This window comes from Glycine max, chromosome 9 (assembly GCF_000004515.6).
Source record: "Glycine max cultivar Williams 82 chromosome 9, Glycine_max_v4.0, whole genome shotgun sequence".
Taxonomy (NCBI): Eukaryota; Viridiplantae; Streptophyta; class Magnoliopsida; order Fabales; family Fabaceae; genus Glycine; species Glycine max.
The window spans coordinates 42,142,698-42,168,689 of record NC_038245.2 but is presented as its reverse complement, the minus strand read 5'-3'; the positions used below and the strand labels follow the sequence as shown (position 1 = coordinate 42,168,689).

Below are 25,992 nucleotides of genomic sequence, written 5' to 3'. Positions count from 1 at the left end.
GATAAAATATGCCATGTTAATTTATCTGCGTATACACTCATAAATTAATTATATATGATTGGAGAATATAAAAAAATTTATATCATAATTCATAAAAAAAGCCCTTTAAAAAATTTTAGTGGCATAATCTATAATGTCAAGCATGCCAATATTTCGATCAATTGTATTTTCTAATGAATTAATATTAGGTCCAAGTACAGGGAGTGACTTATTTTTAAATGTTTGTATAGACTATTTAATTCATTTGTGTTGTCAGTTAAGCACTATACACTAATGTCATATGCCGGTAGTTTACTTTGTATCAACATCAGTGAACTAATACAACAGTCTCACCTTCTCATTAAAAATATTTGGCACACTTGTTCTTATATATTTGACTCTTTTTCAATTCTTATAGTTCATTAATTTGGACACATCACATGGATCTACATACATATTCCTTTCCTCCTACTTGGGCTAAGTCCCATCACATTCACTAATAAAGTTTGTCATTTCTATTTCCAATCCTGCGATCCCTTTATTCCTTTACTTATGTTCTCCTTCATCATGTGACCCAAGTTTCTCCTCTTTTAATACACACTTGTTTCCTCCATAGCCAGAATAGTCATAGAGAGACAACTCTTAAACCATGCTTCTCCTTTTATGACACTTTTTATTGTTTTTGTTTTTAGTGGGTTTGCACTAGAAAAAGTTATGAGATGACATAATGTTTAAAATTTATTATAATGTATTTTGGTTCACAAAATCACGTTTTCTAAACCCATATACCCATCATTCGATTCAACATAATTAAAATTTGTGAGTTTGTGACTGATAAGATTAGTAGTAGTATATAGTGACAATTAATGCCATCCTAGTTGCATCCTTGATTTTATAGGTTGGTCAGGTGCTTTTGGAGGTTCATCACATGACAATATCTAACCACACTGAAACAATTTTCTATTGTTATTTATTCCTCGTAAAATTTATTGGTTCTGTGTTGCTTTTGGCTTCCCCAATAAAAATTGACCTTAAGCTTATTTGTTGCCCCACTACCTTGAAGTCTCTCTCCTCCTTAATATAAGATATTATTCCTAAAACCCTGCTTTGGTTGAGATGAGACTCGAGACTTGTGTGGAAGGTTAGTTTAGTTGTTACAACTTTCAAGTGTGGCTTTCTTTCAACTCAGATTTGCCTGTGACTCAGAACAAGACTTAGAAATGGGAAAACTACGGAGGGTGTTGGATACCTTCTGTCTTTCTTTTGGTTCAAACACCTGTTTCTGCATGAACTCCATGGAGTTTGAAGATGAGTTTGAGAAAAAGCCCTTGATTGTAAGTGACAGTGATCATAAACTGAGATTGAAGGATGTTGTAGGTGGAAAGCAGACATTGGCTTTTCAATTGAAACCACAGGTGAGACCTTTTTTCTTTTTGTTCCAGCTCTTATTATGATACTTTGGTCTTTAACTATGTAGTCAATCTCACCTAGTAGAATAAGACTTTGTTGTTGATGTTGTTACAACAAATTTTCTAGTATAACATCATTAGTCCTTCTTCTCTCTTTCCAAAATGAAAAAAAGAAAATGCATGTTTGGTATTATATTATACATCTAGTAAGGGTTGATCTAATATCTTCCTGGTAACCAAACATGCAGATAGTGACATTGAGGGTGTCCATGCATTGCCATGGCTGTGCAAAAAAGATTGAGAAACATATCTCAAAGTTGGAAGGTGAGCATATTGCCATTTTTTCCATATCATTTATGTAACTTTTTAAGTATGTAACATTATTGATACTGGTAGGCATGTTAGCCTTTTGCTTTATCTTTTTTTCCTAAATTTCATCAAAAGCTAAAGCAAATTCTGTCAGATGTTGTTGAACTTGAACACTAAGATGAACAGTGGGGTTGCCCAAATGTCCACCACAGAATAGAGAATATGTTAACCTCTCCTTTTGACAACATCTGCAAAAAAGTCAACATTATTATTGTTCATTTTCAGTATGTTTTAATCTTGTTTGCTTTGTATCTATTTATCATAATTATAATTTCTGAATCTATCCACCTCTTTCAACAACAGGAGTGAGCTCATATAAGGTGGATTTGGAAACAAAAATAATAGTGGTTATGGGCGATATTCTTCCCTCTGAAGTGTTGCAGAGTGTATCTAAGGTGAAAAATGCAGAGCTTTTTAATTTTCAAGCTAGTAAGGAATAATTTTGGACGCAACATCCATCTTCATCAGATTCAAGTTCAACAAAGATATATGTTGAAACAGAATTAAGGAGCTCTTATTTTCTATGTGCTTTTTGGTGTTGTATATAGTTTATATCATGTTAATACCTATTGCCAAGCTCCAGAAATTGTCGTGCAAGAAAGAAAAGTTAAAAAAACAGAAGTGTTACTATTAATGTTTCTCTATCTAGGAGACTTGATATATATGTTTTAAGTTTTAACACATTTGTGAAGGTGCTCAGATGTAAGCCATTACCATTGGGAATTAAAATTTTCACGTCTGTTTGACCAAGTTGCGCCATAAATATATGTCATACTTCTTTGCATTTTCTGTTTAAATGTATCAATATCTCTGCTCTTTTTGAACCTTCTTTTTTGTTCTTTTGACATTCTTTTAGGGAGAAATTATTGTATGCTTCCACATATTTATGATCTTAGTCAACTTCTATGTAACACTCATGTTTAAAATCTTCTACCTCAAATTTCGTTCACAAATTATGCTCGTAGAAGCTGGAAACTAGTAGTAATGTGGCAGTGACCAGAACTTTTAGGCCACTGGAAATACTGACATATGATAACAAGGTAGACAGTTTAAGCAGTAGTCAAAGTTTGACTTCAAACTCTTCTGGGGTGACCACTGGTCAGTGATGTTTATACTTTATATTATTAAAGGCAACAAAAGATCTATAGTTATTGCTTGGAAAATAATTAAAAGGAAGATCCATTATGCACGGCTTCTATACTAGTTTGAATTACTAAACAAAAAATGTGTCACTGATAGCAAACAAAATAATTATATCATGGCCACAGACTAAAAGAAGCTTAATTGAGTCACAAGCAAATGTGTTAAATACAAATACAGCATGAAGGAGAATGGTTTTCCTTACTTACATTCCTAATATAGCCGTCACCATTAAATAAATGTATGATTTGTACTTACCCTTCTGTTCTTTGCCTTCTTTCTCACGTTATTGAGCTCCCATGTCACAAACAATCAAAGATAAAAAATGCACAAGTACAGCTTTTCAACACAATGCTCTCTGTCATATATCATGAGAAATAAAAAGGAGGCCAAAGAATGGGGAACGCATCTCTTACTTAAAGAGGGCTAAATTTGTTTCTAGCCTAATGCAGGACATGTGCAAGTTATGAAAAGAACAAGGTACATGCATAATGCTAGTTTGAGAGGTCCAGCCCTGTTAACTTTTTGGCCACGTGAATAGAATTAGAAACTAGCTTGGAAAGGTTTTTTTCTTAATCAAAGAAATGAGTAACATGTCACATGCATAACAAAAGGGATAAGGGGCTTAATTATCCTTCCAAGATTTCAATTTTGAACTATGAATATTAATAATAGAGGCTGAAATAATTTTGTCCTATTGGGTAGATTTGTTCGCCTCTTTACATCCTTAATTGGGTTTGCACGAATTAAAAATGATAAAATAGGTCAACATATTTTGATTTTGATTTGCTCCTTTCTCAACCTAATTGGAATGAGATGACTCACTTTGAAAAATATGACTTAAAAAATAGAGTATGTCCTATTTATGGGTGAGTTATTCCAATAATATATATATATATATATATATATATATATATAAAACTAAAAATTATCAAAGAAAATAGTATTGGACTTCTACTAACTATTATCCTTATCACATGTTCATCTAATAATTTTTAACTACATTATTTTATTTTTCAGTAAAACAACTACATTATTTCATTTAATTTCTTTCAGGGACGAATCTATAGAGTTACAAAAGGGGGAATTTCTTTTTATAGTTATTAAATATTTGATTTCTAACAAATAATTATTTAATAATATATAATATAAATATATTTATAATATAACAATAATAACTAGTGTTAATCATATATCTATAGTCTAGTCTATAGTCTATTTATTGTATATACATCGAAGAATAAATTAAAAAAAAACATTTACATATGACTTTCTCACTAATTTTGTTAATTAATTATGTTTTTAATTACTAAAACCAATTACTAATTGAGTTTATAATTTACCCATATAATCACAAATGGAGGAGAAGAACTCAAATCAAACCATTGTCATTATCAATCAATTACTAAATTTATTTCTAATTTACCCATATAATGGAGGAGAAGAACTCAAATTACTCAAATCATAATATTATACATTATCTTGTCTAGAAGAGACCCTTAAAATTAAACACCTTTGGGTCATTAAAAGTGAGATAAAATATATCAAAATACATAAATATGACATGAAAACTCATATAAAAATACAGTCAAATATTAATTTATCGACCTCTTCACGCTTGAGCATTGTTTGCCCTCAAGCAATTATTTTGATTTATAAATTCAATTAATTCTCTCTAGTCAAGAAACTTGTAATAGAACTCTAGTGAAAAAAATAAAAACAAAGAACAATAACAACAAGTGATAAGGATACAACAAAAATTTTGAAGAAATTCATTAGGCTTTAAATTACATATGCATATAATTCTCAAAGAACTTTATTTCACACAGTTCTCTATCTCTCTATTTTCAGGTAATTAAGTATACACTCAAATCACAATTCAATGGATATGTTCACAAAATTGTTCATCAATCAATTCAACTCAAACAAACTTTCAACGATCCTAAACAAGTGAGACAATTCAGGTTGTAATGGGATTATGCTCATAATATAAGGCAGATACTAAAGGAAATATGCAACAAAAGGCTCAAACACAATCGTTAATTAGTAACTTAAAATCCAAGGAAACCAATACATTTTCTTTTCACATTCTGCATTCACCATGCTTTTCATTAAATTCTCAGTTCTTCTCTTTTTTTTTCTTTTTTTTTCTTCTATGTTTTTCAAAGGTCTTTGACCCTTCTTTCTTTATTCATGGGAGAAGAAGTTGAAGTTTATTTGTCTTTCTCATTTGTACAACCTGTACCATCATTGTTCATTCCCCTGCACTTTAATCACCAACACAAAATTTATACAAGAAAATACAAAATAGGGTGACAAAGAATATTCAGTAAAGCTCCAAATGGACAACTAGGGCAAAGATACATCAATATTTTGATTTCATAAAAATGCCCACACAAGCCTCAATGTTTCAGAAAAGTCAAAAGTCATCCAAGGATATGTTTTCTTATTGTTTTTGAGGCATGGTTGTAACAGATTAAGCACTAATTACTTGTTGTCAACTGACTTGCTGTAAATCCACTTTTTGTGTGTATTTTGTGAATTGATCTACTATTACCATCAGATACAATAACCACATGACTTAAATTTGTCAATTATTATGTGTATGTTGTGAATTGATCTACTGTTGTTAATCCATTGAGTATGCAATTCTGACTATGCAGTACATGATTACTTTCTATTGGATTTGATGCAGGTCTGTTATTGTTAAATGTTGTTTGTGTTGTATACTACTTTAAAATTTTGTTAGCAAGCATTTGCTCTTAAATGTAATTTGTGTTGTGTAAGAAGGGACTAATCATATATATTGTTAGCAACCATTTGGCTACTCTGTTTTGTTGGAAAATGTTACCTTTAATCCAATACATGATTACTTTCTGCTGGATTTGATGTAGGTATGTTATTGTTAAATGTTGTTTGTGTTGTATATTGTTTTAAAATTTTGTTAGCAAACATTTGTTTTTAAAATGTAGTTTGTGTTGTATAAGAAGGGACTAATCATATATATTGTTAACAATCATTTGACTACTCTATTTTGTTGGAAAAGATTACCTTTAATCCAATACATGATTACTTTCTGCTGGATTTGATGCAGGTCTGCTATTGTTAAATGTAGTTTGTGTTGTATATTGTTTTAAAATTTTGTTAGCAAGCATTTGTTCTTAAATAAAATTTGTGTTGTATAAGAATGGACTAATCATATATATTGTTAGCAACCATTTGGCTACTTTGTTTTGTTGCAAAAGGTTACCTTTAAAGACTAAATTTTGATAATTACTCATTTCGAAGGATGCCACTACATACACCATTTGTCTATTATAGTTACATTAAATTTGTGTTATCCACGTGAAATGTTAGTTGCTAATGATTACTTACCAATGTTAGTTCTCAATAATCTATTTATCTATAGTTATATTAAATTTGTACAGAGGCTAATGACTATTTTACACATATGTAGGATGAGATTAACTATTTTCAATCTGTTCCACAAGTTGAACAACCTTCAACTAATTTGGAAATTACTCCAACTCAAAATGTTCTAACTCCAAGTCATAGTAAGTGATTTTTATATTTTATTGATTAGTTATTGTTAAATTATGTTATGCATAACTAATCACTATTTATTATTGTTGTAGGAAACAATCTTCAAACCTCCACGATGTCAACTGCATTTAGACCACCTTTACTTGAACCTCCAACACCAATTCAAATTATAATGTTAGATGAAGTATCTCATGACAAGAACCAATCGAATTACATGAGCTTCATACCTACACCAAGAATGTCTAGCCACCAAAATTCGAAGAACTAAAATATGAGATAGATTAATCTTTTATTTATAGATACTAATTAATTATTATAATCTGAATAAATTTATAATAATTGATACACTAATACAATGTTTATTTTGGTATTTTGATATAATATTTATTTTGGATAATTTATGTTGTGATAGAAAAATTATTATTCATAATCAATACTATTGATATTATGTTTGTTATAAATTATTTTTGCAAGTGATTATTGTAGCGTTATACTTGTAATGATAAAAAATATAAAAAATTTATTATAAAATTATATTTTACTCATAAAAAAATAAAATTATTGACCGTTATTTAAAATTGGTGATTATTTTCATCCAAATAACCAAAATCTATCACATTTTTTTTGTGATTGACATTTTATTCCAAAAAAAGTAATAACATTTAAGTTTAAATAAAATGACTAACAATTTCCTCTAAGTAGAAAATTACTGACAATTTGATGCATATAAATTTTACTGATGTTTATATTCAAAAATGATTTCTTAATAATATTTTCGTCCACTCTAATCTTACAATTTTACTAACGAAAGTTGACGGATTCAAACTTTTAAAGACTAAATCATTTAGATCTCTTAATAAATATCAAAGTTGACATATAAAAATAAAAATATCAGTTTCATTTCCTCATAAAGACCAGAGGAAAAAATAATTTCTTTTAATAAAAGAAAACTCAAAATTGAATCGATAAATCGCCATGAATCCCAAAATCCTCTTCGTGTTTGCTCTTCTTCTGAATCTCGTATCCAATTCGTTCCAAAACCCTAACCCTAAAACCCCTAAATCAACGCCGTCGCAGGCTCACGTGGAGCTCGTCAACTACGGCTTACCCGTCGGTCTTCTCCCCGCCACCACGGTCTCGGGCTACGCCGTGAACCGTACCTCCGGCGAGTTTACCGTCAAGCTCAGCGGCGCGTGCAAGATCACGCTCCCGCCGGACAACTACGTCGCCACCTATTCCGACACCATCACCGGGAAGATCGTGAAGGGAAAAATCGCGGAACTCGAGGGAATTAGGGTTCGCGCGTTCTTCAAGTGGTGGTCCATCACCGGAATCCGCTCCTCCGGCGACGACATCGTCTTCGAGGTCGGCATGGTCACGGCGAAGTATCCATCGAAGAATTTCGACGATAGCCCCGCGTGCGAGGGCCAGCACTCTTCTTCGTGAAAAGGTTAGGGTTTATTTATTTTTTCGCTGGTTCGTGATGCTTAATTAGAAAAACTTGATTTTCAGTTGCACACGAATCTGATTTATTTGATGTGAGAATATGCGATTAATTTTTATGCCCTATTTGTAAAAAAAAGTTGTACCGTTGATAATTAGAAATGACGATAGATATAACTTTTCGGTGATTATTCATAAATTAAGAGACTTATCATATATGACAATTTGATAATAGTGTAAGTGCCTTTTTATTTTTTCGGTGATTTGGTTATTCCTTTTTGTTTTGTGTTTTTTTTTTTTTGTGTTGTAATTGGAAATGAAAATAAAACTTTAGATGGGGATAGAATGACTGAGAGAGCTGCACGGTGATATAGTTCTTTCATTTTCATGTTTTGTTACATTGCAAAAGCAAAATGATGACATTGATGGGACCATGAAAAATTGAAAATCTAATTAGTTTGGTCACTGTTATCTTCACTTTTTCAGGGATTTTATATCATGAGTCTGATTGGCGGCTTGTAGAGATTGTGCTCATTAGAATTACAGGCTGACATTGTCCTTTCATTGGGTTCAATAGTATAGGTTTTTTGGGATGCAGGGCTCGTTTGGGGTAAATAGCTTTATGTAAACATAGTATTTATAAGTTGTTTTTACAATTAAAGAGAAAATAAGGTTAAATTGTTTTCGTATAAGCTATATAAGTTGTTTTCATAAGCTATCCTAGAGAGCTTTAAGCTGTTTATAAATATATCAAGCTATTTTCATAAACTTTCTGAAAAACTTATATACTTATATCTTAAGTTCAAATAAGCTGTAAATAAATTCTTCAAAACAGATCCTTGGTATTATCAATATATTCAATAAGTTTTAGAGACTATTGGTAATATGTTTTGATTTGTATTAATATGATTATAACTTGTAAGGATAACAATCATTATTAATGATTTTACTTGTTATCTAAGCTTTGACTAATATTTGATGGACTGTTTCCTGCCAACGAACTTTTCTCTTTTCTTCAACGTGAAGAACCATGGCTGACAAAACTCAAAAGCTTTAGTTGCGTGTTTCCATTGTTACCCCTCAAAATTTTATTTAGTTTTTCTGCTTGATATTTTTTGCTACTGTATTAAATATACGAGGATGTGGATTTGCATTTTTATTTATAAAGTTTTGTTACATTGCTCAATGTTGTTTCTTATGTGATCTTACTTCAGCATTTTGTCCTGTCTTATCATTTCAATGAAAAATGAATCACGTGGCTTGGTGGAGTTTAGTGTTTATTTATTTTGTTCATTCCTTTGGTTTCTGTTCTATTCTAATTAGGTAAACTGCAAAATAAATTCTAGCAGTTAGGGGGTTGGTTCTGAGCCTGTTTCCTCATAGCTTTCTATTGGCAGTGGCAAATAGTTACTGAACTGAATCTGTCCATAGCATCCTTTTGTTGACCACCGCACTCAGATATTGCTTTGGTTTTTTTGGGTTGGCTAGCCCACAATATTCTGAAGATATTGTTTCCACCATTCCACCTTTACAATATCCGCTACCAAGCATTGGTACCCTTACCTGGGATGCCATATGTTCTCCCTGTCAATGGTTTTGCCTTGGTTTTAACATTTACAAACTAATGTGATATTTCTGTCTTAAATTTATTTGGTTGCGAATTATTTTGCTATTACTTATCATTTAGAAATTGACTTGCTTGGGGTTTATACTGACTTGTTTTTTTGGTTAGGTACACTTGGTTAGTGACTGTTACTTTGGATTTTGTTTGGCCTTATAAGGTCTGGAGTTTGGTTTAAGCTCTGATTTTTGAAGTATTCTGCCTATTTGCTTGATCTTCATAGATTCATTGTTGTTTTCCCAGTGTCTTTGAGTCTCAGTGGTTCTTGTTCCTATGTTAACCATGATTCAGTTCCACTTATACGACCCAGGGTAATCCGCTGTACTTCAAAAATAGTATTTTGCTCCAACTTAGAAGTCTTCCTTCAAGCAGGCTGAAGCCATGCACGATGGTTTGGTGCAAATTCCTTTTTCTTTTTTCTTTTGGTTTGGGAGAATAGAAGACCCAGATGAGATGTCAAGATATCATATTATAAAATTTCGTTATTATATCTTCTTTTGCATTGATGAAACAGGCTATTTTTAAGTCCTAGATTCTGTTCTAGTTGACGTATGAATCATATTTGGGTGCACTGATGAAACATGTTTTGAGTCCTAGAATCTGTTCTTGTTGACTTACGAATGATATTTAGGTGATTGATAAAACTGGTTGTTTTTTAATTCCTAGAATCTGTTCTAGTTTCGATCACGGTATTCTTTCTTTTGTTTTAACTGGCCTTTAATTTTGTGGAGTCTAACGTAGATTGGATCTTCCTTTATGCAGGGTTTTAGCTACTTATTCGCAGCCTTCGTGTTATGTAATGAGATAGCATCCATCCAGTGTCCACTAAGTGCAGATTGTGTTATTACAAGGGTAATAGTACTTTTACTTCATCATATTTATGCCATAAGACGAATCTACTTTGATGTTCATACACTCGTTGGACCCGTGAATAAGGCCATTTTGTACGTTTCTTATTTAATATTCTCTGTTGTAGTAGTATGGCCATGTAAATATCAACCTTTTTTCCCAACGTTGTCGATTAATTAGTAAATGATTGGATTTAGAATGTGTCCAATAAAATTTTATTAAACGAGAACTTGTGTTTTGATCAAGAGACTTATTTAAATTAAAAATATATATTTGTATTTTATATAAATTATATTTAAACTTGTTATAATTATAATTTAATCATGTTAATACGTGTTTGATGTACAGTTTCTTAGCAAGTTATTAGAGAAAGATACAAAATAAAATATTATTTTCTTGAGAATTAGTAATACTTTTTTAAAAAAGATACAATATATATCCAAAATACAGATTTAAATGTTGTTTATAGAAAAAAAAAAACTTGAGAATCCTTATAACAAAAAATAGACCCTACCAATTGTCCAATTCCACCATCCACAATAGCTTCCAGTCCCATGGAAGGAAGTAGTTTGGTGCTTAATAACTACACAGCTTTTTATTAATTATTTAAGTTGAAACTTGACAAACACATTCGTGAGTTATGTGCATGTTTAGTTTGTATTTGAAAATATTGGAACTTGCGTTTCAATACAAATTTACCAGATAAAAACAAAATAAATGCAAAAGGATTTTGATTCGGTGACAAAATTATTCTTGTCTTAAAAGTAATTTTATAACTGTAAATCAAACATGTTAATTCATCAGTTAATATATATCCGAAAAGTCAAAAACTAAGATATAAGGATTTTGTGAAATCTTTCAAAATGTTAATGGACAAGACGATTGGAGTTGGTTGAATGTATTTTCTAAATTAACGTAACTTTTTTTTAAGGCCCGGAAAGAAATATGTAATTGATGTAAGTAAAACTAATGCAACAGTAGTATTTATATCATTCTGACCAATTAGAAACAAAAATAAATAAAAAACAAAGTTTCAATATCATTCTGACCAATTAGAAACAAAAATAAATAAAAAACAAAGTTTCAATAAAAGAAACTCACGGACCATATTCTTCTCCAATCTGAGTTTGGTTCACGTTGAATGAATTCAAGAACACTAACCAAAAGCAGGAATGAAACAGTCAAGCCAAATAAGTTTTCTAATTATTTAAAAGAAGTTTTATACTTTTTGAGGGATTGTGGTTATGCGGAAAATATATGATTTCAACTCATTTATTAGTTTTAGATTTAATATTGATAAATATACTGACATAGTTTTTTTATACCAGATATTGACATAATTATAAAGTGGGTGGCATGAACAATATTATCCAACGGTAGGTAAGTGAGATCTAAAATAAATTATAAAACTATTATTTTAAATAAAAATTATATGTTGAATTTTTTTTTGTAATATATGTGAACTTTTTGTCAATATAAAAAGTCATTTTGCTTTTATAAAATTAAGAATAAATAATTTTTTTTTTTTGATAGGATTAAAGTTTAAACTTCAATTGTTTTATTTTTGGATTAGTCGGAAACATAAATTTTCTGATATTGCTGACAAAGAAAGAGTGTTACTACAATTCCAATTTTAATTACTTAATTTGGACCTCTATATTTTTCAACTTATGTAGTTTTGAATCCTTAATATTGACTTTCATATTTAAGGCATCTCTAGTTCCCAACTTGGCAAATGACAAATATAATTTATCATCCCCCTAAACACACACAACAATTGACCCATATCTACCATGGTTGCTCAAATCAAACCACATTTGTCTCTTTTGTCTCATGCAACCCGTGGCATTTGGCTAGGATAATATATCGTTTTTTTTTTAATCCAAATTACAGTGGATTTGCGTCAATATAGGTGATAATTAAAATTATAGTTTTATAAGATTAATGCATGGGACTGATTTGCGTCAATATAGGCAAATTACAAGTAAATTTATTACTATTAATTTAATTTAGTTAATACTACTAATAAGTATTTATCATACGACTCAAACAAGAACATCTTTAATAAAGTTTCTTGAATTTTTTTTTAAGTGAATAAATTATTTCTTGCAAGAACAAAATTTATGTGACAGGAAGAATCTCTTAAAAATAAGATTTATATCTTGTATAATGTAAAAAAACTATTTTTTAATAATAAAAAAATAATATTTATCTGACACATAATAATACTATAATTAAATCACAATGAAGTAAAAATAAAAATTATAAAAGTGTAAATTTCTTAAAACTTTAAAGAGTTTTTTATCATTAAATTAAAACTATATATAAATTTTTTACCATGATATCACAAATAATAAAAAATATTATTGAACCCACAAAATATAACTTAACAGACCTTCTTAAGAAATTTCAGATGCATGCATTGCTAGTTGCTACCTTGACATTGGTAATGCTACGGCAATAATCACGGGATCACAACTAACTTAAAAATTTTAATTTATATATAACCAACCATTATATTGCTCGAAAAAGATTTCAGGGTTCTTTACTGACTCCATAACATAACTAGCTGTTACCTTAGCACTGCAGCTGAATGACAGAACATAACTAGTTAATTACGGACAGGACAAACTTATCTTGCTGATGTTAATTTCCTTTATTTTTTATATCAGATATTCATTTCCTTTATGGTTTAGAATCTTCTTTTGTCATATTAGAATGTATATTTGAGTTCTGCATGCCACTAAATAAGAATGCAAAACACTTGAAAATGTCCCAAATATTTTATATTCTTCAGTTCAATATATTATTATACATGCTTTTAGTTATAATATCATGATGAAAATTTCTTTTTACAACATAGAAAGAATGTTTGAGTGAATTTATTTTTACCACAGGTAATGAAATCTTTCTATTTCCAATAGAATCTGGAGATACTTTCATAAATTTAGGACTCTTAAAACAGTTTTGAGTAATTTTTAATCTTGGAGCTTAATCATATTTAAAATATTTTACATTTAAAAAAATGTATTTTTATAAGAATTAAACTTGGTATTTGAATTCGGATCTTTTGTGTCATCAATTGAGCCACATATATTGGATTGAGTGAATTTGTTTGACATAATAAATAAAAAACCTAATTTGCACAAATATGAACATTCATTTGTTTATATTTCCCTTACGATGGATCATGAAACACGATCTCTCCCTTTCTCACGTAACAACCAAACCCTTCTTCAAACAACCTTTTTGTCTCCAATAAACAAATAAATAAATAAATAGAATGATATAAAAAAACAATTAATAATTTGTTGGATAATGTTATTCTCACGCGCAATGGATAGCATGGAGAATGCACCTACCAATCACAGCAGGTATTACTGCTTAATGTACCTTCTTCTCTGCTGGCTACACCCTGTCCTGGCCTAAGGCCCCACTCATCAGCTATTCACTATTTTCCCTTAATTTTCTTATTTCTTCATTTGTCTTTTCCTTAATGAGCATTTTTACTGTCACTGGTTTTTTACTTTTTACCCATTTTTAAAAAATTATGTACGGTAAATCTAAATATTTTTATACTTTGAATTAAGTAAAAATGATTACAAGTATATTTTTTATAATGAATATTTTACTATTTTTGGACGAATTGAATAAGTTTTTGCTATGGATAGAAAAGCTCTCTTGCTCTTCCTTTTTTGGTTTTTAATATAAATGTATTTTTAGATAGTCAAACTGAAGATTCTTAATTAAGAGTTGAAGAGTCTTTACTAACAAATTTATACATTTCATGGTAATTTAACGGTTTAGGATGCAAAGGAGTTGGCTTCAAATATGGTCCATGGGATCCATCAAACTTATTCATACCAGACATTTTTTTCCTTGATAAATTAGCTTCTTTTGCTTTTACTTATGCTGAAATGTATTCTGAGAATGTTGATTTCTACTGATGTACAAACTTCACAAGTTTAATAATATCAGTCCCATACATTATTTTAAAAAGGTAAGTTTGACCTAACATGTATACGATAATTGAGAAAGAAATAAACCAATTACTATCAATTAATATTACAATATAACTTTTGCACAAAGAAAATAAATATTGCAATGTATTTTATGCAGAAATAAAACTATAAAGTGAGACATTTTTTATATCAAACTATGTCCAGTCTCTGAAATTAATTTATAATCAGCTTAAAATACATGTTTTAGTAAGCATTGAGAGAGCTCAAACTAAAAGTTTGTAAGAAAGATCTTTATCCTTATTTTTTCATTGATTTGTTAAATATGCATTAAAACACGTGCTATAACATATCTAACGATAGAATAAGCATGCTAAAAATTATCAGGAAAAAAATAATTTGTAGCAGATTTTAAAACCATAGAAACACAATTGATAGAATTTACAAGATTAAAAAAATGAATTTAGAGACTTAATTAAAAATTCCTAAATAGTAAAAAAAGCTATTCGTTAATTTAACCAAAAAAATATATTAATTTGACTAGTTGTTTTCTTTTAATCCTTTTTATGGTACATATTTTTTCTCATCTAAACATAAATTACTTTATTCAAAATAAATTATAGAAAAGATTGCCTTAAAAAACTAGGCTTACAATATGGGTGTAAGCGAGTCGGTTTGGGTTGACTTTAATTAAACTCATTATCCAACTCAATTAAATTTGAACGAATTTGTTTTGGTAAGTTTTTTAAGAAAAAAATGAGACCCAATTCAAATTGATCTATTTGTAAATAGTTTGGATTTAATTGGGTCAACGATTTAAAATATTAAATCTTGTCTATTATTTATTAAATGTAATATTTTTTATAAGTTAAAATTTTTATTAAATGAATTAGACACAAATGATTTTCTGTTAGATTTTTTATTAAAAAATAAAATTTTGTGATATTATTATATTTTACTCTACTTATCCCTATTTATCTATTTATTTATCCATATAAGATGAGAAATTAAACATATTATATTTCAAATAAGAAATTTCAATATACACATTGATGATGAGTTTTAAATATTTATTTTTACCAAAACTAATGAAAATTACGATACCTATTCTTTATAAATAAATTTAAAATATTTTTAGAAGTTATCTAATTACTAAAATATTTTTATCTTTGATCATGAAAGTTAAATATATAGTAATTATTACTCAATTCAGATTAATAAATTTATGTAATTAATAGTTAATAATATTTATTTTTTTAAAAAAAAATTAAAAACATAACACATATTACATATAATAATAATAATAATTTAATAAATTAATAATTCAACCGATCAACAGATTTAAATATTAAAATATGTGACTCAATCTAAAACGGGATAAATTTGATTGATTTAATTTGAGTACGATTCAAAAGATAAAAATTACAATTCAAATTATTTAAATTAATTTGAATAAATTTGAATTGGCACCGCTCAGGCCCTCAACAAGTTTAGTAGGTTATTATTCATATTCAGTTCAATTTCTTTCGGTGACGAGTACAGCTGTTTGATAGGGATTACGTAAAACAGAAGGAAAAACAGTTGCAGCGGATTTGATACTTCTATAATTTTCAACATTAATGTCCATCAATATCAATGTTCATTTTTAAACCTGAAAACGACGAGTTGGCAACAAGAAAGAGACAGAGACCGCAATGGTCAACTAAAAAAATAAAGCCACCAACAATTTTTTTAATATATTGGTTAATTATCAATTGAACTGTAAAACAGATTATAAAATTATATAAATCTTCTCATTGATTCTTCTTCACAATTTTATCAACTTTAACTTTAGGATCTGACTACGGGTATTGAATTAAAGAATTAAAGAAGAGAGTTTTTGATCTAAAACTCATAGAGAAGCACAATTTTTTTAACAACTTAATTTTACGTATTTTTATGAAAAAAACCTCCTTTTAAGTTCCTTAAAGGACACTTATTGAGATTTATCTTAATTTTAATACTTAATGAGTGTTATTTAATTCACAGCATACATTAAATTTGAAAAAGAAGATTGAATTTTATTCACTTAAAAAATACATTCTTAAGATGGAATGAAGAATTTTAAACGTGATAAAGAATGTGTTTAATTCTGTATTTTTTAATACTCTACAGTTGTGCATTGTTTACACTTAATTAGGCTTCAGTGAAATCTTTCGTATTCTCTTGACAGATGGATTAACGGATACTTGGACTATTGTGGTGTAACTACCATATACACTTTCATGCAACGAAAAAAAAGTAACTACGAACCTTCATGCAAAATTGTTTGTCATATACCATGCTCTAAAAATAGTTTGGAAATATGGTTATTTGCTCTTGATTTGCGACCGAACTCCATGAATGCTTATCATTTTCTGGATTAACAGATGTCTTTGTTTCATCCAAAATTCGTGTTCGCATGGCCAAACCTTGATATATAGGTCAACATTGAGCACACCTCAAGAGAACCTAACTCGTGTGCAAATTGATTTTAGTTGATGCAGTGGACACTATTTTTTTATTAATTGTAATTTGTCTCTTTAATGTTCTGATGACGCATAAAAAAAAAAAATTAAATACCTCAACGTGATTCTATTTAAATACGTGCATGTTAGATATGTGTCCAACCGCATACTAAATTCCAGATCCAAGATTAGTCATATAATTACGATCAAAGTTTACAAAACACCTTAAAGTCCTGTTAAAAAAAACCCTAATTACATTAATTATCATTTTTTAATTTCAAATAAAGTACATTAAAATTTATGTTATTAATATTCCTCTAAATATTCTTTCAAAAAAAAAAATCCTCCAAATACATTCAATAATATATATATATATATATATATATATATATATATATATATATATATTTCTAAATAAAAAGAGTTGGGAGGAGTAGCAGCAGCTGACCTGACTACATTATCCGTACCATGCACCCACAAAAACCGAACCGTTCAAACTACCACTAATCCACGCCCCATCCCCCGCGCGTGACGTTCCTCTCTTCCTAAAACGTAAACGTGAGCGACTCGTACAAAACAAAGCTCTTTCTTTTCTTCCTCTATTCTTTCTCTCTATCGCAACACAACTACGCAAACTAACAACAACCACAACAACGTTTGTGTCAGGTCGTGTTGTGTTGTTGGGGATTTCATGACAACAATAAACCCTTGATTCCTCTCCCCATTCTCCCAAGGTCAGTGATTCAACCTTTTTTTTTTTTTCGTTTTTTCGATTCGTTTTTTCCTCGCAGATTCGTTCTCGTTTCCCCCCCTTCCTCGCTCCCTTTTCCTACTTTGACGTTCGCCTCGTGATTCTCGCATAAATAACCGCTTTTTATTCGTTTCTAAATTTTCCTTATTCGATTTGTTTTTTTCTTTTAAATTAAGAAAAATAATGCACGGCACGCAATGTGTATTGGAAGAGCGGTTAAATCGTGATTTTGTTGTGCTTCTGTTTTTCTTTTTACGTTCAGTTTCTCATTTATTTATCTCGTTATTATTTCATTTATTTTAGAATGTATTTAAGACTTTAAGTTAATAATAATAATAATTAACAACAATAATAATAATAATTTTATTTTGCCGTTGAAGTTGATTGGAATTGGATCTTTTCCATGGGGCAACGTGGATTTAAGTCAAATGAGCTATAGGTAATACAGCTGTATTTGTAGTTTTATTTTATTATATTTTTAATTTTCAATTTGAGATATATACTTTTGATTTTTATGGTTGGTGTCATGTACTATTGGTTTTGCGTTCTGAATGTGTTTGTTTGTTTATCGTGCTCAAGTCATTAGGAGCTAGCTGCATTCTGACATTGGTGTTTTTGAAATTTGAAACATGGCTCCTCTCTCCTGTGCTAAGTTATTACTTTCTTTTTCGTTAACGGTAAATGAAAAACAAGTGAACAATCCAAAATAATTCTTTTCGAAGTGTTTGATAATAGTTGTTTGCTCCTCTTGATCTTTTCAAAATTGGAATTTGTGCTTTAAGTGAGGTGCTGGTTATGTTTGAAGTTTTGGTTAACTAGTGTTTGTTAATTTGCTTTGGTGTTATACATGGCTTAGACTTGACTAAAAATGTTTCCTTTTTCTGTTCATGTGGATATGGGAGTTGAGTGGAGTGATGATTCATGATGAGACTCATTTTCTCTTCACAATAACGTGAACACCCTTTTAATGCCATTTTTTCTCTGCTTGTCAGAGAAGGGCCATTCTGTTACAATGTTGGATACTCTCAAATGGATTTAGAAGACAAGTTCCTTGCCAAGGGTATGTTTTTTTGCTTCTTTTTTAGTTTGTTCTTTCAGTAGTGACAGGTTGCAACAATTTTTTGAGTTTATTCTTTGTGTTTGTAATGCTGACTGGCTGATGCATGCTGTGTGATTTGTCTAATGATTCTGTTTTTATGTGTGTTTTACTACCTACTAACACACTGCTTCATGTTTCAAAACATGTCTAACTAAGTAACTAACCATCAAGTTTCTTTTGCTTTCTTCCCTGGTAAGGACTAGTGTTTATGTACAGTTTCAGTCCACTGTTGTTTGGTTTAAATATTGAAAGTGGCTTCCTTTGGTAGGCCTTTTGTCACTTAAATCACTTTATAGCCCCATGGTTAGGTGCCTCATAACTTTTGTGTTATGCTTAATTGCTTTTTCAATATTTACCCTTTTGTTGACCAAACCCTAACTTGAAAGTGGGTTGGTTCTTATGATGCAATATATTATAAAATGGGCTTAAAATAGAGTAATATGATGACATAAGCTTGAGGTGATATCATCTGCATGGCTATTTTCTAAAGAATCAAGGATCAATGTTATATCAGGATAAGCTTCTCAGGTTTAATAAATGCTGAACACATATGGTTACAATCTAGTATTTGTATTTCTTCCTCTGTATGGTATAGATTTGGAAAGTAATTGTGGCTATGGGCTGCAATGCATAAAGCTATATATAATTTCCTATTCTTTCTCTTTTTTGTTAATTGGAATTATATTTTACTAAATAAACAGTACTGTTTGTCGTTTGTTGTATGGAAATGTTATACTTTGTGAACCTTTGTGATACCTCCTTATTAAGGAAAATAATAATGAAGAATTATGTGGCATAATATTTTCAGCAATAAATTAGGTAAGGCTATGACGATTGTCTACAAAACCAATCTGGGACTAACTTTTAAATGGATTTATTTTTGTGCTTTTTCCTGTTATGTTTATTCACAATATGAATGTCCATTTATTTTTTCCCTTTAAACCTTGGGGGTATGAATTTTGATATACCAATAGTGTTCTGTTTATATCATATGAAATTATGAAATATTAATGCATTAATATGCGTGTTTCTGTTATTGAGTATAATTAGAAACAATTGAAGTACATATAATCCTCCCAATTAAAACATACATTGTAGAATTTGATGGTATTATAAATGCTAAGAGTGGGATATGATTAATGAATTTAGTCCTTGTATAAATAGCTCCTCAACAAGTGATTCTGTTGTCCAAATTGTCTTGTCAGTTACCAAACTTAAAATTTAATTAGGGTATTAAAAGTTTAGCTGAAAGTAATTTTGGTATTTCTACAACAATTACCTTTAGGAAGAACCCTCCTAAATGTACAACTCATTCTACTGAAGATATTTCTTCCAAATGAATTCCACTCAATGACTCAAGTAATACTTTACCAATTATCCAAACATGCACTTGGTACTTTTAAAATAGATACAATTTTAGTAGAACTCCCGTGTGCGGTGATTATATAATTATACTCAAATATTATTTATTTCTACCGTACAGTTTTATGTTTATCCTGACAAGACTCTTTATAGCACAAATTTCATAGAAAATCTTCCATGTGATAATCAATTCTCTTAATTTAGATAATCTTAAATTGATTTGTAATTGTTCACAAGAAAATCTGGCAAGAAGGATCAAGATAATTAAGTATACTTCAATGGTTGGATCGATGAAGAATACATTCCTTAAAAATATTTTAAATGGTGGAAGCGTATAAAGATTTGCACTTGTATTGATTGAGATGTGCATAATAAACTAAAAATTAAAGCTTTAGGTCTTTCTCCTTTGCCTGCATAGTCTAGTATAAAGGGTTATTCCAAACTATATCTGTTGCGTGTTGGCCTTGGATTCCTGTCCAGGATTTACTACATTGTTGAATGTGGAGATGCTCCTGTAGTGTCAACTCTGTCAGGATATCTCTTTTCTTTTTCTTGTTCCATGGTAGGGAGGATCTGGTGCTTATGAGGTATTGACTTCTCATCCTCAACTGTTCCTGTTATCTTTCCTCTATGTAGTCTTTTAGGTATTTGAATTATGAGAATGCCTGATGTGTGCATATATTTTATGTGTTGTGTCCTTGAGAAGATGTGATCCCTATTGTTTGGAATATAATTTTGGGGTTGTTCTGTAATTTTAACTGATTCAGTGTAGCTTGACTTTTGTTACTCCTATTTAATTATGAATTGTGCATTTCAACTGGAGGAACTTGATTCCAGGTTTTCTCCTTGGTTGTTGTGCATCTTGAAATAACTGAATACAATATTTGTTGGTGTGTTGGCTGTTTCTCTTAAATGCTTAATTCATTTCCTGATTTAGTGTAGTATTAGCATCTGCTCATATTTTTGACATTGATGTTTAAAAATTTTGATTGTTTTTTTTGAAGTTGAAGGTGGAAATGGAGTTGACATTGATTCTGTCCATACAAAGAGGAATACTTTCAAAGACAATGATTGTGTTGATTAGAATTTAACATTAGGATGATACTTCATGATTAAATGATAAAGGATTTAAAATGCAAGAGTCAAAACAGCTTTATGTAGCATTATTTGGAATGGATAAAAACTTGCTAATACTTTCTGAATTTTCTTTGATTTTGCATATGAATTAATGGCTGTCTCCAGAATAAACTCTTCATAGGTTTTTGTTTTTATATTCTTCATTTAGTTCTTCAATTTGTTTTTAGATTGAGTTCATGTGAGTTGCAGTCGACTTGTTCATCCTGTTATGACTTCTCTCTTGTTCTCAATTTCCATCTGTAATAATGTACTATCGTGGACAATTTATTTACATTCTTCTGTTGCATTTGAATAGGGAGGGTTCTGGGCTCTAGTGCAGGTGGTCTAGCTACTGCTGATTGATGCATACATGATAACAAGGTAGAAACATAACCTAGATGTGTTTATCTCTAGTTGTTGGATTTCCAGTTTATACTCTTAAGCCTATGTATGATGTTAAAATATGAGGCTTACAAGTGTGGAGCTAAAGCAGGTATTGGTTTACTAATAATAACACAGGTGTTAGAGCAAGAATGAGACTGTATGAATCAAGTAGCAACATATGCTAAGCTTTGATGTTAAATATAAACAATTGGGGCCATGATTTTGTTTGTGAAAGGAAATCAAATAGGCTCTGCAGATTTGTGAGTCGTAGAAATGCAATATTTTACGCTCCCTGCATGAGTTGGTGTGAGCTCAGTCTCACAAATCTGCAGCATCGCCTCACAGAATCATTGAACTTTTGATTCTGCTTGGCAAGTCAGGTTCCAAATTGTTTTGGCCATTCTGGGATTCTGCAAACTAAGCCCGTAAATCCAAGCCCATAAACCAAGTGCTCACTAACCCTAACACTAAGAACCAAGAAGCATCTACTGAGAGAACCGAGAAATACAAAATAACTATTTGTCTTCATCTTCAACCTCTCGCAACCCTCCCCCAAAACAAATGTGATTGTGGATGTTCTTGCGGTGCCACATCTATATGGGGATCATCTTGCTAATATGGTTGATGAAGGGGATGGTTATGATTACGAATTTAAGCTTAATTAAGTATTTGATGTGCATTATAATGTTTTTTTCTCTTATTTATGCTTTGTAATATGCTTATATATGAATTTTATGAATCTTGTAGAATCTTATGCTTTGCATTACGAATTATGATTCAACGGTTTTTGCTTCTGTTTCCCCTTCCTGAGTCTAAGTAAAATTTTGAGTTTGACTGCCTTGATCTGAACGATGTAGTCATAGAAGGGTTGAAGTTCTCGTGTTCGAGGTCAAACTGCTCTGTGATTAATCTTCTATTCATATTTCTTTGGTGGAACTGAACCTGTGTTTAATTTATTATTTATCTCATTTGTTGTTGCTCTGGATTAATCAGCTATTTTTATTATTTCTCTTCAGTTGATCAACATCTATACGAGAAGTGGTTTCATTGTTTACTCTAGTTGGATTTTCCATCTGTTTCCACCGGACTTACTTTGTATTTGGTTGTTATTTCAGTTTCTGGTGTTCAAAGCCTTTCATTCAGTGCTCAAAGTACTCCAGAAAAAAATGGCCATTCAGATGATGCTTCAAAAAGTTCAGAACTTCTTTAGGAGTTCCTAAAATCTGGTCCTAAGAAGGAACTTTTACCAACTTGCTTTGATAAGGACAAAAAGAAAATTTCTTCAAAAAGCAGGATGGCTGAAACTAAGTCAACCAGTAAGATTGTCAAGAAACAGGACTCGAAAAAAGTTTCTGGTCTCACCAATCAGCCTTCTAGGAAGCAACATCGCAAAGGAGAAAACCCGGTGCGGTTCGTACCAGCTCCTGACCCACCTAGTGATTTTGGACATTCAAACTCCTGGATCTGTAAGAATTCTGCCTGCCGAGCTGTTCTCTCTAAAGATGACACTTTTTGTAGAAGGTGCTCTTGCTGTATTTGTCACCTTTTTGATGATAACAAGGATCCTAGTCTTTGGTTGGTATGCACATGTGAATCTTCTCAAGGGGACTCCTGTGGGTTGTCTTGCCATATTGAGTGTGCTCTTCAACATGAAAAAGTAGGAGTTGTTGATCATGGACAACTGATGCAACTTGATGGTGGTTATTGTTGTGCATCCTGCGGTAAAGTTACCGGGATACTTGGGTGAGTAATTTTCTTTACTTCCCTAGTTATTAGTGTTTTACCCCGCTCTTCTTTGTATCATTTTATTGATACTGTGAGGCTTCGATTGATCTTTCAAATTTCTTTGTTTATGCTGTGAAATAATATGTATCAGCCTGCATTATGTATATAACTATATATTGAATAAGAGAATCAAAAATGGATTTTCCCATGTCTCCTGCTTCTCTTGTCCATTATTCACTTGACATGCATGCAACAATGAAGCAAACTTAACTGCTACAGTTTTTGTTATACTTTGTCTTTTTCAAAGAAATGAATTCCATCATGGCCTTTCTCAGTTCCTTTAATTTGATTGTGAAATGGAATATTGAGGTGTACAATACATTTAAACCATTTTCAACTTGTGTTTGTGACTAAAATTTTAGTCTATGTTGATGAAATTGGTGCCTCATGTTTAATACTGGCAGATGTTGGAAGAAGCAGCTAAATATAGCAAAAGATGCCCGGCGTGTAGATGTACTATGTTACAGGATATATTTGAGCTACAGGCTTTTGGATGGTACTTCAAAATATAAAGAATTACATGAAATGGTAAAAGAGGCAAAGGCTAAACTGGAAACTGAAGTTGGTCCAGTTAATGGGGTTTCTGCCAAGATGGCACGTGGGATTGTCAGCAGACTCCCTATTGCCAGTGATGTACAAAAACTCTGCTCTCTTGCTATTGAGAAAGCTGATGAATGGTTGGCCACTGTTCCCAATGTACATCCAGAATCCAGAGGTTGGAACTAATATTTTTTTTTTAATATATAAATTCTTTTTGCTTCCCAAGCAATTTGATTTATATGGTATATATGATGAACTTCTTTAACTTGCAGAGGGTTCACTTCCTGCTGCATGCAAGGTTGTGTTTGAAGAGGTAACAGCTTTCTCAGTCAAAATCATTTTAATTGAAATGTCAAATGCATCATCTTCTGTGGACATTAAGGGATACAAGCTCTGGTATTACAAAAGTAGGGAGGAGTCACACACTAAAGATCCCGTTTCTGTGTTTCCCAAAGCTCAGAGAAGGATTTTGATATCCAACCTCCAGCCTTGCACAGAATATACATTTCGGATTGTATCTTTTACAGATACGAGTGACCTGGGTCATTCTGAGGCCAAGTGTTTCACCAAGAGCATTGAGATATTGGAAAAGAATTCATCTTCATCAGTTGCCATGAATAAAAAAAAGGAGAACCTTCAAACTGAATGCAATTCTTCTGGCTCCGAAATGGAGCCCAATCCCACAATGGAAGACTCTGGATTTAAGGTTCGAGACCTTGGAAAAATTTTGCATCTTTCTTGGGCTCAAGAACAAGGCTGCTTTGAGGAGTTTTGCTGCGCTGACAAGAGAAATTGCTGTGGGAAAAGTGAAACAATCAAGCCTACCAATCTACAAGAGCAGTTGCCTTCAGTTTCACGCGACCTTGATCTAAATGTTGTTTCGGTGCCTGATTTAAATGAAGAGCTTACACCTCTGTTCGAGTCTTCTAGGGATGAAGATAATGGTTGCACTTTGCAGCAGGCTGTTGAGGCAGATGATGATGCTGCTTCTCATGATTTAGAGAAAAATTTAGCAATATCACACGGTAGTGGTGGTTCCCAAACTTGGAACCATGGACCAACCGGAGAAGTTCCAGCAGTTGACTCTCGCGGAGATGCATGTAGGAAAAGGATGGCAAGCACCAATGAAGAGACACATGATTGCGACAGCACCTTGATAAATGATTCTCCTTTACGCGCATCTGATGGTCCATTCTCCTTAGACGAGAACTTTGAGTATTGTGTGAAAGTAATTCGCTGGCTAGAATGCCAGGGTCATATCAAGCAGGAGTTTAGGTTGAAATTGCTGACATGGTTTAGTTTGAGGTCGACAGAACAAGAACGTAGGGTGGTAAATACTTTCATTCAAACTCTGATTGATGATCCAAGTAGTTTGGCAGGGCAACTAGTTGACTCATTTTCTGATATTATATCCAACAAGAGGCCAAGAAATGGGCTCTCTTCCAATAAGGCTGTGTCATCAAGTTAAGGCTGTGGAATCCTGTTACCCGATATCATCCCTATTTGCTTCAAGACTAGTACCATTTTCAAATCAACCCTGATTGTTTCTGCCTTGTACATGCATTTTTTATTACTCACCGTGATTCATTTTGTTGGGACAAGTTTTTGTCCTGCTAAAAGGATTTGCATTGATGATTGCGCAGACAGTAGTAACTCATTCATCCTTGAAGGGAAGGAGGATCTCGGGACATGGAAGTCTCAGGATGTTGAAGGCAATTTGCTATTTTACTAAATTACTGCAATTATTTGTCAATTATGAATTTAGTCATCGTAGATATTATTAGTGTTGAACTTTCCTTTCATTATTACTTTCATTTGACAAGCAACATTGTGATGGCTGATTTTATTCATCCCGTCATTCTTTTGATTTCTTTGGTGTTTTAATTTTTATCACTCACTTCTACTAGGACTGTGGTTATCTTGATGTGGGTCTCTACTATGTAACCCTATCTATGGTTGTTATCATCATAGGGTGTTGTAGGTCTGAAGCTACCACTAATAGTATATTAAGCTAAGCTGTTGGCACAATAGATAACATTGTGGTTGTATCATGCTTTGCAGCCATGTTAAGATTAAGGATTTTTTTTTAACACGATAATGACGATATTGCAACTTTTATTTTTTTTTAATTGAAACTTGAGGGTAAGAAATAGAGTA

At 31.2% G+C, this 25,992-nt stretch overlaps 3 protein-coding genes across 11 annotated transcripts; all 3 read left to right on the top strand.

Annotated features, from left to right (window-relative positions):
- The first annotated feature begins 566 nt into the window (after nucleotides 1-566).
- Nucleotides 567-2,533, top strand: LOC100788037 (protein SODIUM POTASSIUM ROOT DEFECTIVE 2). Its single transcript, XM_003534136.5, has 3 exons — nucleotides 567-1,394; nucleotides 1,637-1,712; nucleotides 2,061-2,533. Exons 1-3 carry the CDS (start codon nucleotides 1,200-1,202, stop codon nucleotides 2,195-2,197), a joined length of 408 nt encoding a protein of 135 aa, XP_003534184.1. The 5' UTR covers nucleotides 567-1,199; the 3' UTR covers nucleotides 2,198-2,533.
- A 4,814-nt stretch (nucleotides 2,534-7,347) lies between these two features.
- Nucleotides 7,348-10,579, top strand: LOC100527832 (uncharacterized). Its single transcript, NM_001251208.2, has 2 exons — nucleotides 7,348-7,890; nucleotides 10,267-10,579. Exon 1 carries the CDS (start codon nucleotides 7,416-7,418, stop codon nucleotides 7,884-7,886), a length of 471 nt encoding a protein of 156 aa, NP_001238137.2. The 5' UTR covers nucleotides 7,348-7,415; the 3' UTR covers nucleotides 7,887-7,890; nucleotides 10,267-10,579.
- Nucleotides 10,580-17,331: 6,752 nt separating this feature from the next.
- Nucleotides 17,332-25,702, top strand: LOC100816714 (VIN3-like protein 1). 9 transcript variants are annotated; one of them, XM_014762264.3, is made up of 7 exons: nucleotides 17,332-17,532; nucleotides 18,542-18,609; nucleotides 20,491-20,597; nucleotides 21,443-21,507; nucleotides 22,626-23,253; nucleotides 23,700-24,010; nucleotides 24,108-25,702. In XM_014762264.3, exons 5-7 carry the CDS (start codon nucleotides 22,805-22,807, stop codon nucleotides 25,301-25,303), a joined length of 1,956 nt encoding a protein of 651 aa, XP_014617750.1. In that variant the 5' UTR covers nucleotides 17,332-17,532; nucleotides 18,542-18,609; nucleotides 20,491-20,597; nucleotides 21,443-21,507; nucleotides 22,626-22,804; the 3' UTR covers nucleotides 25,304-25,702. The 9 variants fall into 9 exon arrangements, with proteins under 9 accessions (XP_014617750.1, XP_006587507.1, XP_040860956.1 ...); XM_006587444.4 differs by lacking the exon at nucleotides 20,491-20,597 and adding an exon at nucleotides 17,930-17,988; XM_041005022.1 differs by adding an exon at nucleotides 17,930-17,988 and having other exon boundaries at nucleotides 20,491-21,507.
- The last annotated feature ends 290 nt before the right edge of the window (nucleotides 25,703-25,992 follow it).

Coding starts and splice junctions, on each gene's coding strand:
- LOC100788037 (XM_003534136.5), top strand. CDS start 1,200: ATGGGAAAACTACGGAGGGTGTTGGATACCTTCTGTCTTTCTTTTGGT. Junction 1,395..1,636: donor CTTTTCAATTGAAACCACAG/GTGAGACCTTTT, acceptor CCAAACATGCAG/ATAGTGACATTGAGGGTGTC. Junction 1,713..2,060: donor ACATATCTCAAAGTTGGAAG/GTGAGCATATTG, acceptor TTTCAACAACAG/GAGTGAGCTCATATAAGGTG.
- LOC100527832 (NM_001251208.2), top strand. CDS start 7,416: ATGAATCCCAAAATCCTCTTCGTGTTTGCTCTTCTTCTGAATCTCGTA.
- LOC100816714 (XM_014762267.3), top strand. CDS start 22,805: ATGGCTGAAACTAAGTCAACCAGTAAGATTGTCAAGAAACAGGACTCG. Junction 23,254..23,699: donor AAAGTTACCGGGATACTTGG/GTGAGTAATTTT, acceptor TAATACTGGCAG/ATGTTGGAAGAAGCAGCTAA. Junction 24,011..24,107: donor TGTACATCCAGAATCCAGAG/GTTGGAACTAAT, acceptor TTTAACTTGCAG/AGGGTTCACTTCCTGCTGCA.